The sequence below is a fragment of the Narcine bancroftii genome, chromosome 3 (genome assembly GCF_036971445.1).
Source record: "Narcine bancroftii isolate sNarBan1 chromosome 3, sNarBan1.hap1, whole genome shotgun sequence".
NCBI classification, from domain to species: domain Eukaryota; kingdom Metazoa; phylum Chordata; class Chondrichthyes; order Torpediniformes; family Narcinidae; genus Narcine; species Narcine bancroftii.
In genome coordinates, this window is record NC_091471.1 from 9,295,921 (window position 1) to 9,308,760 (window position 12,840).

Below are 12,840 nucleotides of genomic sequence, written 5' to 3' on the forward strand. Positions count from 1 at the left end.
TTCATGTTTTGCTTTTCCCCATTTAAGACTTACCTTGATAATATGCCCTGATAAAATACTTGAAATATTTCCATTTATTTTCCCTCCCTCCACAGGAGGTACAACAGTAACCACCCTGCTCCACAGGTAAATTGCAACCTAGAGTAAAAATAGGTCCTTAATTTTGCTCAATCTTTGCATTTAATTAAATTATATTTTTTAAATATATATTTTGATATTTTATCCCTTATAATTTTAAATTCCCATTGCATTGTTTTTCAACGCTTCTGAGGATCGTGGACTTTTTACCCCCTCCATAAATCTTCGTCCGCGAAGCCAAGCCAAAGAAAGAAAGAAAAGGTTTTGACGACAGTGAACTGTCAATAGGCCATGAGGGCAGTTCAATAGTGGTCCTCAGGACTTGCTGCTTCTTGAGTGGGACCCACTGCAGAGCACAGGATGAATATAATCAGTGAAATCTAGAGCAGCCATTCTCAATGGTGGCCCCCTTTAGTAGAGGGGAGGGGGGGGGGGGTTTCACAGCACATTGAAAAGACGTGTTTTTTTCCACCTTGTTAAACAAATATTTTCTTTTGATTTTTTTTTAATGTAGAGATGTACATTTTCCTGTTTCACAGGAAAGGGGGGATCCATATACCTTGATCAGAGTCCTGGGGAGAGGGAGGCAGAGCTGAAAACTGTTGAGAATGGCTGATCTCATAGATGCTTTCAAGGAATGAGACCGTCTAGTTAGTGGGGCTGCCAAAACCCTGAAGGCAGTACGAGGGGCAAGGCAGATAAAGTGCAATCCGTTCCATAGAAGGACAATGTCTTTAGTGGTTAACTCTTGGCTCATTTGATGTCCAGGTCTACCTTTGATTTCCTCAAGGGATCACTAGGGAATTTGTCATTTCTTTTTCTCACTAGTCGGAGGTATTATTTTTTTTTTAATTACTGCATTTTTTTTGCCTTTGAGATTTCAGGACTGTAGAATGTCGAGCTATGATGCCTCATCCATCCTGGAGAGGGTAATCAAAGACCCCTGCAGCCCAGCAAATTTTGGGGAAACAAGGAACTGTTACTGAATGCCCTGCAGCCCAGCAAATTTTGGGGAAACAAGGAACTGTTACTGAATGAAAGGAACCACTTGTTTGTCCAGCTGCCATCTTTTAATAATTTAGCAATAAATGCACTCAGTCATTGTACTGGAATCCAGAGCTCTGGACATGAATTTTAATATCACAGTGTAGTCAATTCATGAAATCTGGATTATAAAACTGGCACCAGTAAAGATGACCAAGAAACTATATGCTGTTACCAAGGCGGCATGGTTAGCATAGCAATAGCACAATGCTATTACAACACCAGTGACCCAAGTTCAAATCCGGCACCGGTAGAAAGGAGCTTGCACACTCTTTCTGTGTCTGTGCAGGTTTCCTCCCACCTTTCAAAATGTTGAAGGGTTGTTGGTTAATTGGTGTATTTGGGGAAGCATGGGCTCATGGGTCAGAATAGCTTGTTTCGATGCTTAATGTCTCAATTAAATTAAATAATTTTCACTAATCAAGGTGTTCAATCTAGTCCATGCCACGTGGCTGGACATTTGTTGTCCATTTTAAGGAATGTTTAAATTTTAAAAAAAATTTAGACAGAGTAACAGGCCCTTTCAGCCCGCAAGCCCATGCCGCCCAATTAACCTAAACCCCAGTATGTTTTGAACAGCAGGAGGAAACCTGAGCACCCAGAGGAAACCCACAAAACATGCAAACTCCTTATAGATACCATCCAGTCACTGGTGCAAAAACAGCATTGCATTAACTATTACATTAACCGTTCCGTCCTTTTAGCATTCAAGGAACAATTATGGGTGGACAATACATGATATCCACAGGATGAAACAAGTTTGACACATTCATGTTTCTCCTAGCCTTGGATTGCAATATTTTTTAAATCGAGTGTTTGAAATAGTGCTATCCTGAAGGTATTTACACTTCAGTCCGACTGGTGAAAAGGGAAGGGGTGGGGGGGAAAGAACAACTTTCACTCTTAGGGAAGGGGGCGGGGGGAAGAACAACTCACTCTTAGGGAAGGGGGGGAAGAACAACTCACTCTTAGGGAAGGGGGGAAGAACAACTCACTCTTAGGGAAGGGGGGAAGAACAACTCACTCTTAGGGAAGGGGGGAAGAACAACTCACTCTTAGGGAAGGGGGGAAGAACAACTCACTCTTAGGGAAGGGGGGAAGAACAACTCACTCTTAGGGAAGGGGGGAAGAACAACTCACTCTTAGGGAAGGGGGGAAGAACAACTCACTCTTAGGGAAGGGGGGAAGAACAACTCACTCTTAGGGAAGGGGGGAAGAACAACTCACTCTTAGGGAAGGGGGGAAGAACAACTCACTCTTAGGGAAGGGGGGAAGAACAACTCACTCTTAGGGAAGGGGGGAAGAACAACTCACTCTTAGGGAAGGGGGAAGAACAACTCACTCTTAGGGAAGGGGGGAAGAACAACTCACTCTTAGGCTAGGGGAGGGGAGAACAACTCACTCTTCATCCTCTTCATCATCAGCTTCATCACCTTCTTCGCTTTTAGCTTTCATCGACTTCTCTAACTTTGCATTTTTCTATGAAAAAAAGATGATCAGGTCAGCAAATTCCTGAACTATTCAACGGAGAACATCTGTATTGAAAACAGGTTCATTTGGGCTCGCAGCCTAAGAACATTACATCAATACAAATGTCCTTAAAGCGGGCAATACTTCGCAGATGGCATTCACAGGTCGGTATTCAACACCATCATTGCCTCAAAACAAATCACCCAAGACCTGGGCCTCAATACCCCACCATGCAATTGGATCCTGGATTTCCTCACACCCAGATCCAATATGGATTGGCAAGGAAATCTCCTCCACAATCTTCATCCGCAATGGAGAATCACAGCTCCCTGCTCTGCTCTCTATACAGCCATAACTGCGGCTTGGCACATCAACACCACCATATACAAAATTCCTAAGGATAAACACCATAGCAGACTGTGTAAAAAGAAGCAATGAGTCAGCGAACAGGAGGGAAATTGAAAACTAATGGTGTACTCCCACTTAATATCACCAAGACCAAGGAACTGATTGCAGACTTGAAAGGAAAAGCAGAACTGTATGATCGAGTGCTCATTGGAGAATCAGAGGTAAAGAGGTTGAGCAAGTTTAAATTCCTAGGAGTCACCATCTTGGAGGATCTTTGCTGGACCCATTGTACTAACTTCATCACAAAGAAAGCATATCAGTGCCTCTATTTCCTCAAGAGTTTGCAGAGGTCTGGAATGACATCGGAAACCTTCAACAGATGTGTAGTGGAAAATGTGCTGAGTGACTGCATCACAGCCTTGCTTGGTGGCACCAATATGTCTGAGCAGAATCCCCTGCAGATGATAGTGGACACAGTCCAGTACATCACAGGCAAAACTCTCTCCATTGTTCAGAACATCTACAAGTAACATTGCCATCAGAAAGCAGCAGCAATCGTCAAGGATCCACACCACCCAGGTCGTGCTCTCTTCTTGCTGCTGTCAGAGAGGTACAGGTGTGACAAGACTCGTACCTTCAGATTCAGGAACTGTTGCCACCCTTCAACAATCAGCTCACTTAACAATAGACTGAGACTTATTGAAGGTCTCTTACTTTACTCATTATTATTACTGGATGTTTAGTTTCTATATTTCGATTCAGATTTATTGCCTGTACATGGCATCACATATATCACTGAGATTCTTTCTCCTGCAGGTGAGGCAGAATTGGCAGTGCAAAAATACTGTACTGAATGGAAACAAATGTGACCAAACTGTGCAATACAGAGAGAAAAAATAAAATCAAGATTGCAAAAAGTTCTTAAATAAGTTTGTTGCCGAGGAGTCTGATGGAGGGATAGCCAGTTCCTGAATCTAGTGGTGCGAGTCTTATGGCACCTATACCTCTTTCCTGATGCCAGCAGCGAGATCAGAGTGTGTGCTGGGTGATGTGGATCATTGATGATTGCTGCTGCTCTCCGACGGCAGCGTTCCCTGTAGATGTTCTCAATGGCGGAGAGGGCTTTGTCCGTGATGTCCTGGGGTGATTTCACTTCCTTTTTCATGGGGTATTGGTGTTCTCATACCAGAGCATGATGCAGCTGGTCAGCACACTTTCCACCTATCAGCTGTAGAAATTTGCCAGGGTTTCCAAAGACATACCAAACATCTGCAAAGTCCTGAGAAAGTAGAGGTGCCTATGTGCTTTATTCACAATGTCATTATTGTATTGGGTCCAAGAAAGATCCTCCAAGCTAGTGACTCCCAAGAACTTAAATTTGCTCACTCTCTCCACCTCTGATCCCCCAATAAATAACTGGATTGTTTCTCTTTGGCTTGGCTTCGCGGACGAAGATTTATGGAGGGGGTAAAAAGTCCACGTCAGCTGCAGGCTCGTTTGTGGCTGACCAGTCCGATGCGGGACAGGCAGACACGATTGCAGCGGTTGCAAGGGAAAATTGGTTGGTTGGGGTTGGGTGTTGGGTTTTTCCTCCTTTGCCTTTTGTCAGTGAGGTGGGCTCTGCGGTCTTCTTCAAAGGAGGCTGCTGCCCGCCAAACTGTGAGGCGCCAAGATGCACGGTTTGAGGCGTTATCAGCCCACTGGCGGTGGTCAATGTGGCAGGCACCAAGAGATTTCTTTAGGCAGTCCTTGTACCTTTTCTTTGGTGCACCTCTGTCACGGTGGCCAGTGGAGAGCTCGCCATATAATACGATCTTGGGAAGGCGATGGTCCTCCATTCTGGAGACGTGACCCATCCAGCGCAGCTGGATCTTCAGCAGCGTGGACTCGATGCTGTCGACCTCTGCCATCTCGAGTACCTCGACGTTAGGGGTGTGAGCGCTCCAATGGATGTTGAGGATGGAGCGGAGACAACGCTGGTGGAAGCGTTCTAGGAGCCGTAGGTGGTGCCGGTAGAGGACCCATGATTCGGAGCCGAACAGGAGTGTGGGTATGACAACGGCTCTGTATACGCTTATCTTTATGAGGTTTTTCAGTTGGTTGTTTTTCCAGACTCTTTTGTGTAGTCTTCCAAAGGCGCTATTTGCCTTGGCGAGTCTGTTGTCTATCTCATTGTCGATCCTTGCATCTGATGAAATGGTGCAGCCGAGATAGGTAAACTGGTTGACCGTTTTGAGTTTTGTGTGCCCGATGGAGATGTGGGGGGGCTGGTAGTCATGGTGGGGAGCTGGCTGATGGAGGACCTCAGTTTTCTTCAGGCTGACTTCCAGGCCAAACATTTTGGCAGTTTCCGCAAAGCAGTACGTCAAGCGCTGAAGAGCTGGCTCTGAATGGGCAACTAAAGCGGCATCATCTGCAAAGAGTAGTACACCTCTGGTTTTCCCTTCCAAAAGTCACCAATCAGCTCCTTGGTTTTGGTGACATTGAAAGCTTGGCTGAATGGCACAACAACCTTACACTCAATCTCCCTCCTGCATGCGGAGTCATCGTCCCTTTTTATACAGCCCACTATGTGGTATCGTTAGCGGATTTGTAGACTGAGTTGTCATATCGAGCCACACAGACATAGAATTAGAGCAGGAGGCTAAGAACACAACCTTGTGGGACTGTGGGTGAGATGTTCTTACCAATCCTTAGTGGTCTGGAGAAGGGGGAAATCCAGGATCCAGTTGCAGTTAGGTGTTGAGTTTCAGGTCTTGCAATTTGCTAATCGATTTTGAGAGGGTGATGGTATTAAATGCCAAACTGTAGTCGATATATGCAAGATTGTGTTGTAAAGCAAACTCTCCACTGGCCACCATGACAGAGGGGCACCAAAAAAGTACAAGGACTCAGAAGAAATCTCTTGGTGCCTGCCACATTGACCATCACCAATGGTTTGCTACAGCCTCTGATCGCATGGCCTGGTGACACCCTTCACCTGTCTCCTCCTTCTAGAATGCACGGATGGCTGGCTTTGAGGATAATAGGAGATGGGAGGAAGAATCATGAAAGAGCAGCACAAAACCCAGAGCAGAATTTTCCTTGCAGCTGGGCGCATCTGTCCTGCATTGGCCTCGTCAGCCACCAGCGAGCCTACAGCAAAGGTAGACAGCTCCTTTCCTAAATCTTCATTTACGAAGCCAGGACATGATGCAGTTGATAAAAAGCATCTTTGGTGTCCAGGTGTTCTAGGGCTTTGTTTAGAGCCAATGAGATGGCATCCACCATAGAGCTGTTGCTAGGGCCAAAACTCTATTCTTTACAATTTTATTTGGTGTTGATCACGATTAGTGGGAGGGGTTAGACAAGTATGGGTTTTTTTCTTTTTTTCTCTAGTTCATATTTTTCTTTTTTCCTACAACTAGAAGAGATTATCTAAAAAAAATCATCACAATGTATATCTCAGTATTAGAAGAGGTGAAATTCTCAAAGATTTTTCACTTTGAGAATTATATAATATATTATTTATATGACTCATTCTGTATTGTATTATATAAAAGCTATATAATATCTAAATATATACATGCAATATTTCTCTACCAATAAATATTTTAAAACAAGCTGTTGCTACAATAGGCAAATTGGAACAGATCCATGTTGCCGCTCAAAGAGGAGCTAATCTGCTTCAACCCCAGCCTTTCAAAACACTTCACTGTTGATGTGAGTGCCACTGGTCGATAAGTCATTTTGGCAGGTACCACTCTCCTTGGGCATCACTACAATTGACGCCCGTTTGAAACAGGTGGGCACCATCCCTTACTGGAGTGAGATGTTTACACAGTTTGTTTACATTTCTTTCTTCTCAAGTCTGATTCACAGCTACTGGCCATTAGAACTTCTGCCTGGTCCACAGAAAAAGAATCTCAGGGTTGTATGCATGTACTCTTGACAATAATCCAAGCCTTGCACCACTCTTCATTCCCTAATAATCTTCTGCAGTAATATCTATGAGCTATGGCCATGTGTCTCCAATATTATATGCTCTAAAACACAGAACCGTACAGTACAGCAGGCCATTCAGACCAAAATGTCTGCTTCTAACACATGCCAAATTAAACAATTTTTCTATTTGCATGTGATACAGATACCTTTATTTCCTGCACATTCATGCATCTACCCTGAACCCTCTTAATCAATACTTTTGTATCTGCTTCCACCACTCAAAATGACTCCAGGCACCTACTACTCTATGGAACTGGAACATCCAGGTGATGAATGGTTGGAGAGACAAAGTTCAAGTTATTGTCATCTAATTATGCATATATGACGAAACAGTTCATCTCTAGACTATAGCGCACTGTACGTACAAATGATATATATAGACATTGTGGCCCTAAATAAATCACACACACTAAAAATTTCAGAGCTTTTACGATTATTCAACAGTCTCACTACCTGAGGGAAGAAGCAGTTTCCCAGCCTGGCAGTTCTGGCTTTTATACTCCTGTACCTCTTCCTTGAAGGTAGTGTCTCAAAGATACTGCAGGCCCTCCTTCAGCATTGCTCCCTGTAGATATCGCCAACAGAGGGGAGACCCAGTGATCTTCTCAGCAGTTTTAAAATCACTGACCTCTGATATGATGCTTTGCAGCTACCATATCACATTAAGATGCAGCCAGCCAGGGCACTCGCTACTGTGGTCCTGAAAAACGCTATTAGGATGGTGGTCAGTAGCCTTGCCCTTCTCAACCTCCTTAGGAAATACAGGCCATTCTATTGTGTGGGTGCAGGATAGGTCATCCTTTAAATGGATGCCAAGGAACTTTGTGCTCCCCTCTCGCTCTATAAACCATTGATATGTAGTGGGGAGCCGTCCTTCATCCTCCTGAAGTCCACAATAATCTCCTTTGTCTTGTCCACATTGACAAAAACTCAGCTTGATGTCCTTGTACCACTATACAAGCCTTTCAACTTGAGCCGGAGCGGTTTGGAATTGAAGCAAGACCTTAATTGAAACACAAGCACTTCAGGGGGTCAGAGTGATGTCGATACGCTGTTTCTTCTTGTGGGAGAAACCAGGACTCAGGATCAATCACTATTTCATAATGAAGGCTCATCCATTTGAGAGGTTAAATAATCACTTTTATCTTAGAAGTAGGAGCTTTTGGTATTCTTTTGAAAGGGCAGCAAAATCAATTGTTGAACATCTTCCAGCAACAGGAGGCAGCTTCTTAAGGAAATGAGAAGTCATAGGAATGTGGAAATGAGGTAGAGGGGCCAGGATAGCTCCACTCTGGCTCTAATTTACGTTCTTGCAGGAGGAATCACTGCATCCACTTCCCAGTATTGTGAATGGACCACACACCAGTGATGTTACAACAGACCTTCCACCCTTTCCCCACGAGTCTCAAAGCAGGTACTTCAGGGCATCCCCCAACAAGGGGCAGTTTTCCACCACTCAAGACAACTAGCTAACCTAATCAAACACTTTTGGACAAAGCTCAGCAACACGGAGAAAAAGGACGAGCAATTAGTGAAAATGATCAGAAATGCATCATTAAACATGGACAGCTAATCTGAAGAACTCCCAAATTCTAAAAACTCATCAGAACCAATTCAACGTACATTGGAAGCATCACAAATCTAAACTTTAAGTGGGACTAATCCAGTCTGTTTCTGGACATGGTGAAAAGGGTTTGGATGAGGAAGAATGTATCTCCAGGAAAGTTTACTTGAACAATTTCTGGAGGGCTCTATCAGAGAGGGGCCACACTGGACATCTTAATGGGAAATGGACCAGGGCAACTGACTGAGATGTCAGCAGGGGAGCAATTTTTTTTGGGGGGGGGGGGAGCGCAAGTGACCATAATGCTATTAGTTTTAAATTAGTAATGAAAAATGACAGGACAGTTCTTCGATTTAATTCTCCTAAATTTTAAAAAGGAGGGGGAAGCAAACTAATTTGATAGTATCAAATATGAACTCTGAAAGAGGAAGCTTTCATTTAAATGGATAGCTGGCAAGTGGAAAGCTTTTGAAAGTGATAAGGAAGATTCAAGGATGGAATGATCCTGTTCAAGAGAAGGGCAGGAATCTCAGGGTTCCAGAACCCAGGATCGGGAGGGATATTCAAGGTTAGGCAAGTCAGACAGCTGGGTTCAGGCAATTCCCTTGAAAATAAGGAATGAAAGAGAACTTTTTGGCAAGGTTAGTGCAACACCATTACAGCACCAGCGACCCAGGTTTGAATCCAGTTCTGTCTGCAAGGAACTTGTATCGTCTCCCCATGTCTGCATGAGTTCTCGCAGATTTCCTATCACCCTCCAGATCGTATGGGGTTGTTGGTTAATTGGGCAGCATGGATTTAAATGGACAGAATTGGTTTTATACCCATGTTGTAAATTTTTAAAAAAATTTAATTTACAACTTGAAGTTGGCGAGCCGATTTTCACTCCGGACTTCACAGAACTGGTAAACGGATAAAAGTGCAACTTATTATGAGCTAACAGAGCGAGGCTGCAGAGCAATTGTTTTATCCTTCCGTACCGATGGAGGATGCCCTACGGTGGAAGATGACCCGCGCTTAACTGGCTCCTTCTTGACAGATGCTTCTGCATGATCTTCGGATTCAGAATCTGAGTTGGGAACACCTGCAGATTTCAAAAAGAAAGCTATTTAATTCTCAAATACATTTGAAATTAAGGCACAAGGATAATACAAGAAATGATGGGTTACAACCATCAAAGATTGAGTAGCAGGTGCATATCTGGAGCAGGAAGGGACAGTTGAGGAATGACTTGAAAACTTAAACACTTGCAGCTTTAAAGAAACCATTTCCACTGATTTCCTGAACTTGAGTCACATGTGTAATACTAAAAAGTCCAATAAAGAATTTTTAAAAAGACAAAATACTAGACATTATTTAGTGAATATTTATTCTCTGCATTGTCGTTTGCTTACATTTCTATTTGGTATAACATCTTTCTCAGTACACTTTACTCTACGAGAAGAAATTTTGCCTGACCCGCAGGAAAAAAAATCTCAGGGTTGTATGTGACATCATGCATTCTGAAAACACATCTGAACTTTGAGCTACTTCAAGCTGCTCTGCCATAGAGTTCTACAGCACGGAAGCATGCCCTTTGGCCCAACTCGTCCACAACGACTGTACTAATATTTAGCTAAGCTGGCATCATTTGCACGACATCCCTCAAAGCCTTTCCTATCCAACGGAGCCATCTAAATGTCTTTTAAGTATTACAATTAAACCTGCCTTTACTATTTCTTCTAAACGAGATCAAGGCTGCTTGTCAACCTCAAATCTCCTTCCTGATCTAATCCTCAATTTCCATAGTTTTCAAAATGTAGCTTAGCCTTAATGACCAAGTATTCAAGGTAAATAAAAATTAAATAGTGCACTTGCTGGGAAGCTGAAGGGACACAGATATACCCACTTTACGAAACTAGAGAGTTCCTAGAAAACCTTTCGTAATCCAAAATGGCGTATAGCACTACTATAGGGAGGCTATTTTTGTAAAAGCGAAAATCTTTCGTAAAAAGCAAATTTTTGTAATTTGAGTTTTCGTAAAGCAGGTCTACTTTTAAAAAAAACCTTTTTTTTCTTTCCACCAAATCTGACCTGCTGAGTCCTTCCAACATTTAAAAAAAAATGTTGGGTTAAAAACCAAATATGCTCCATCCTGGAAGAAATCAAAATTCTCACCAGTTCAAAATGGCTGATCCTTTATCCTGATTCTGTCTTGCTTGGATCTAAACTCTCAAGCTAGAAGAAACCCTCTTTATATCTATCCTCTCATAAGGCACCCAGGAGACTACAGATGGTGAAATCTGGGTCAAACAAACAATTGTTCTTTTCCTCCCACTAATGTTGTGTGACCCAGAGCCTCTCCAGCAGCTAGTTTTTGACTCTGCCATTACTTATGCAAGGAATGGTCAGCAAGAGAATCATTGTATTGAAGAAAAAAGTCTGAAAGACACAAGAATGCGATGCTGAAGAGAGAAGGGTGGGAAGAGTGTTCGATGGACCATGACAGCCACAAACTGGACCGAGCTGCCTTTCCTGACTTGCAAGTTTTAATGTCATACTTGTAGAGCATGCTCCATGGTTGTTTCTTGTGGGAGAGTCTACGAAAAGAGGGCACAACTTCAGGATTAAAGGATGTCTTCTTAGAACAGAGATGTGAAGGAATTTCTTCAACCAGGGTCGGGGGGGGGTTGTGAGAAGGGGGGTTTAAATCTGTGTAATTTGTTGCTATAGGCGGTTGTGGAGGCCCAATCATTGGGTGTATTTAAAGGGAGAGATTGATAGGTTCTTGATTATCCAGGGCTCAAAGGTGAGGCAATGCCAGGTAGTGGGGCTGAGTGGGAGAACAGATCAGCTCACGATTAAATAGATGACAGCAAAGCAACAGGCCCTGGCCCTTCTAGTCTGTGCCAAACTATTTTTCTGCATTGTCCCACTGATCTGCACCCAATTCATAGCCCTCCATACCACTCCCATCCATGAACCCATCTAAATTCTTAAATGTTAAAATTGAGCCCACATTCACTTCAGTTGGCACCTCGTTCCACACACCCACCACTCTGTGTGAAGTCTATCTTAATGCTCCCCCTAAAAATTGTCCCTTTCTCGCTTAACCTATGTCCTCTGGTCTGTATCTCACCTAACCTTTGTCAAAACCCCTCAAATTTAAATGCCTCAATCAAATCTCCCCTCATTCTTCTACATTCCCGGGCTGGGGTTGTGGGGGGGGGGGGGGCGTGGGGGGTGTACCTAACCGATTTAACCTCTCCCTGTAATCCAATTCCTGAAGTTGAAGCTGCATCCGAATAAATCTTCTCTGCACTCTTAATCTTATGGATGTCTTTTCTGTAGTTATGTGACTAAAACTGCAAATTTGACCTACAACTTTACAATAAAAATCCCAACTCCTATGCTCAATACTTTGAGTTAAGGCCAATTTGTCAAAAAGCTCTTTACAGCACTCTGTGATGCCATTTTTAGAGAACTGTACCTGTATTCCTAGGTCTGACAAGTTAGAATTGATGGGCGGAATAGCCTATTTTGGCTCCTGTCTTGTGGTCTCTCAGGATTTCATATATGACTACTTTAACCTTTCTATCTGTCAAATGATATTGTCCTTCCCCCCCCCCCCCCCCCCCCCCCCATAGTTTGCTCACTTTGTTTAACTGGCTTGCCCCAATGTTCAAATAACTCCTTCCTCAGATGTAGGGAAAGGGGTGGGATGAGTCAGGGTGAACATCTGAGAAGATTCACTAGCCAAAGAGACTGCAGAATTTCCACAAAATTCCAGTTATGGGACTTCATACTGTACAATCTTAAGACATGCATCATTTTGTCTTGCACTCCTCCCCTGAGCTCTCTCTATTCTCTTCCGCACCCCCACCTCCCCCCCACCAAAAGTCTTGCCCATCTTCTCCTGCAAAATTAACACAACCCTTGATTTGATTGCAGGGGCAGACAGAACCAAAACAAAAAGAATGTACAGTAAAACCTCAGGTATCCTGAATTCAAGCAACTAGCAAAAGGAAAATAAATTAAATTAAAATAAATGAGAATAACAGGTAAAAATACAAGCTTAAAATTGTAAAAGTAAGTGTTCTCTGAAGTAACACACAAACATTTAGTGAAGATGGGAGCAAATATTCAACCAGTGGAGTGCCTTGGTCATGCTTTGTTCATAGCAGCTGTTTGAGTAGTGTGAAACAAAAGTGGCGTCGCCCAGGATGAAGAGTCAGTTGATGCTGCTCACCATTTGGGGTGTCTCTCTAAAACAGTCTCCTTATCCCTGCTTAGTAAGTTGCCTGGTCAGAGGCTTTATCTGTAAACCTGTGGGTGGGGGTTAATTGTCTATAATGTTATTGTTTGTGTATCAG

At 43.2% G+C, this 12,840-nt stretch overlaps 1 protein-coding gene across 3 annotated transcripts in view; it reads right to left on the reverse strand.

The window, feature by feature from the left end:
- Positions 1-12,840, reverse strand: part of npm1b (nucleophosmin 1b) — a 152,039-nt gene that overhangs the window by 106,447 nt on the left and 32,752 nt on the right. For all 3 annotated transcript variants that reach the window (XM_069923487.1, XM_069923489.1, XM_069923488.1), the window contains exons 5-6: positions 9,469-9,572; positions 2,525-2,601 (exon numbers count right to left, since the gene is read on the reverse strand). In XM_069923487.1, the coding sequence (XP_069779588.1) occupies positions 2,525-2,601; positions 9,469-9,572 (181 nt within the window). The remainder of the gene's footprint in view (positions 1-2,524; positions 2,602-9,468; positions 9,573-12,840) is intronic.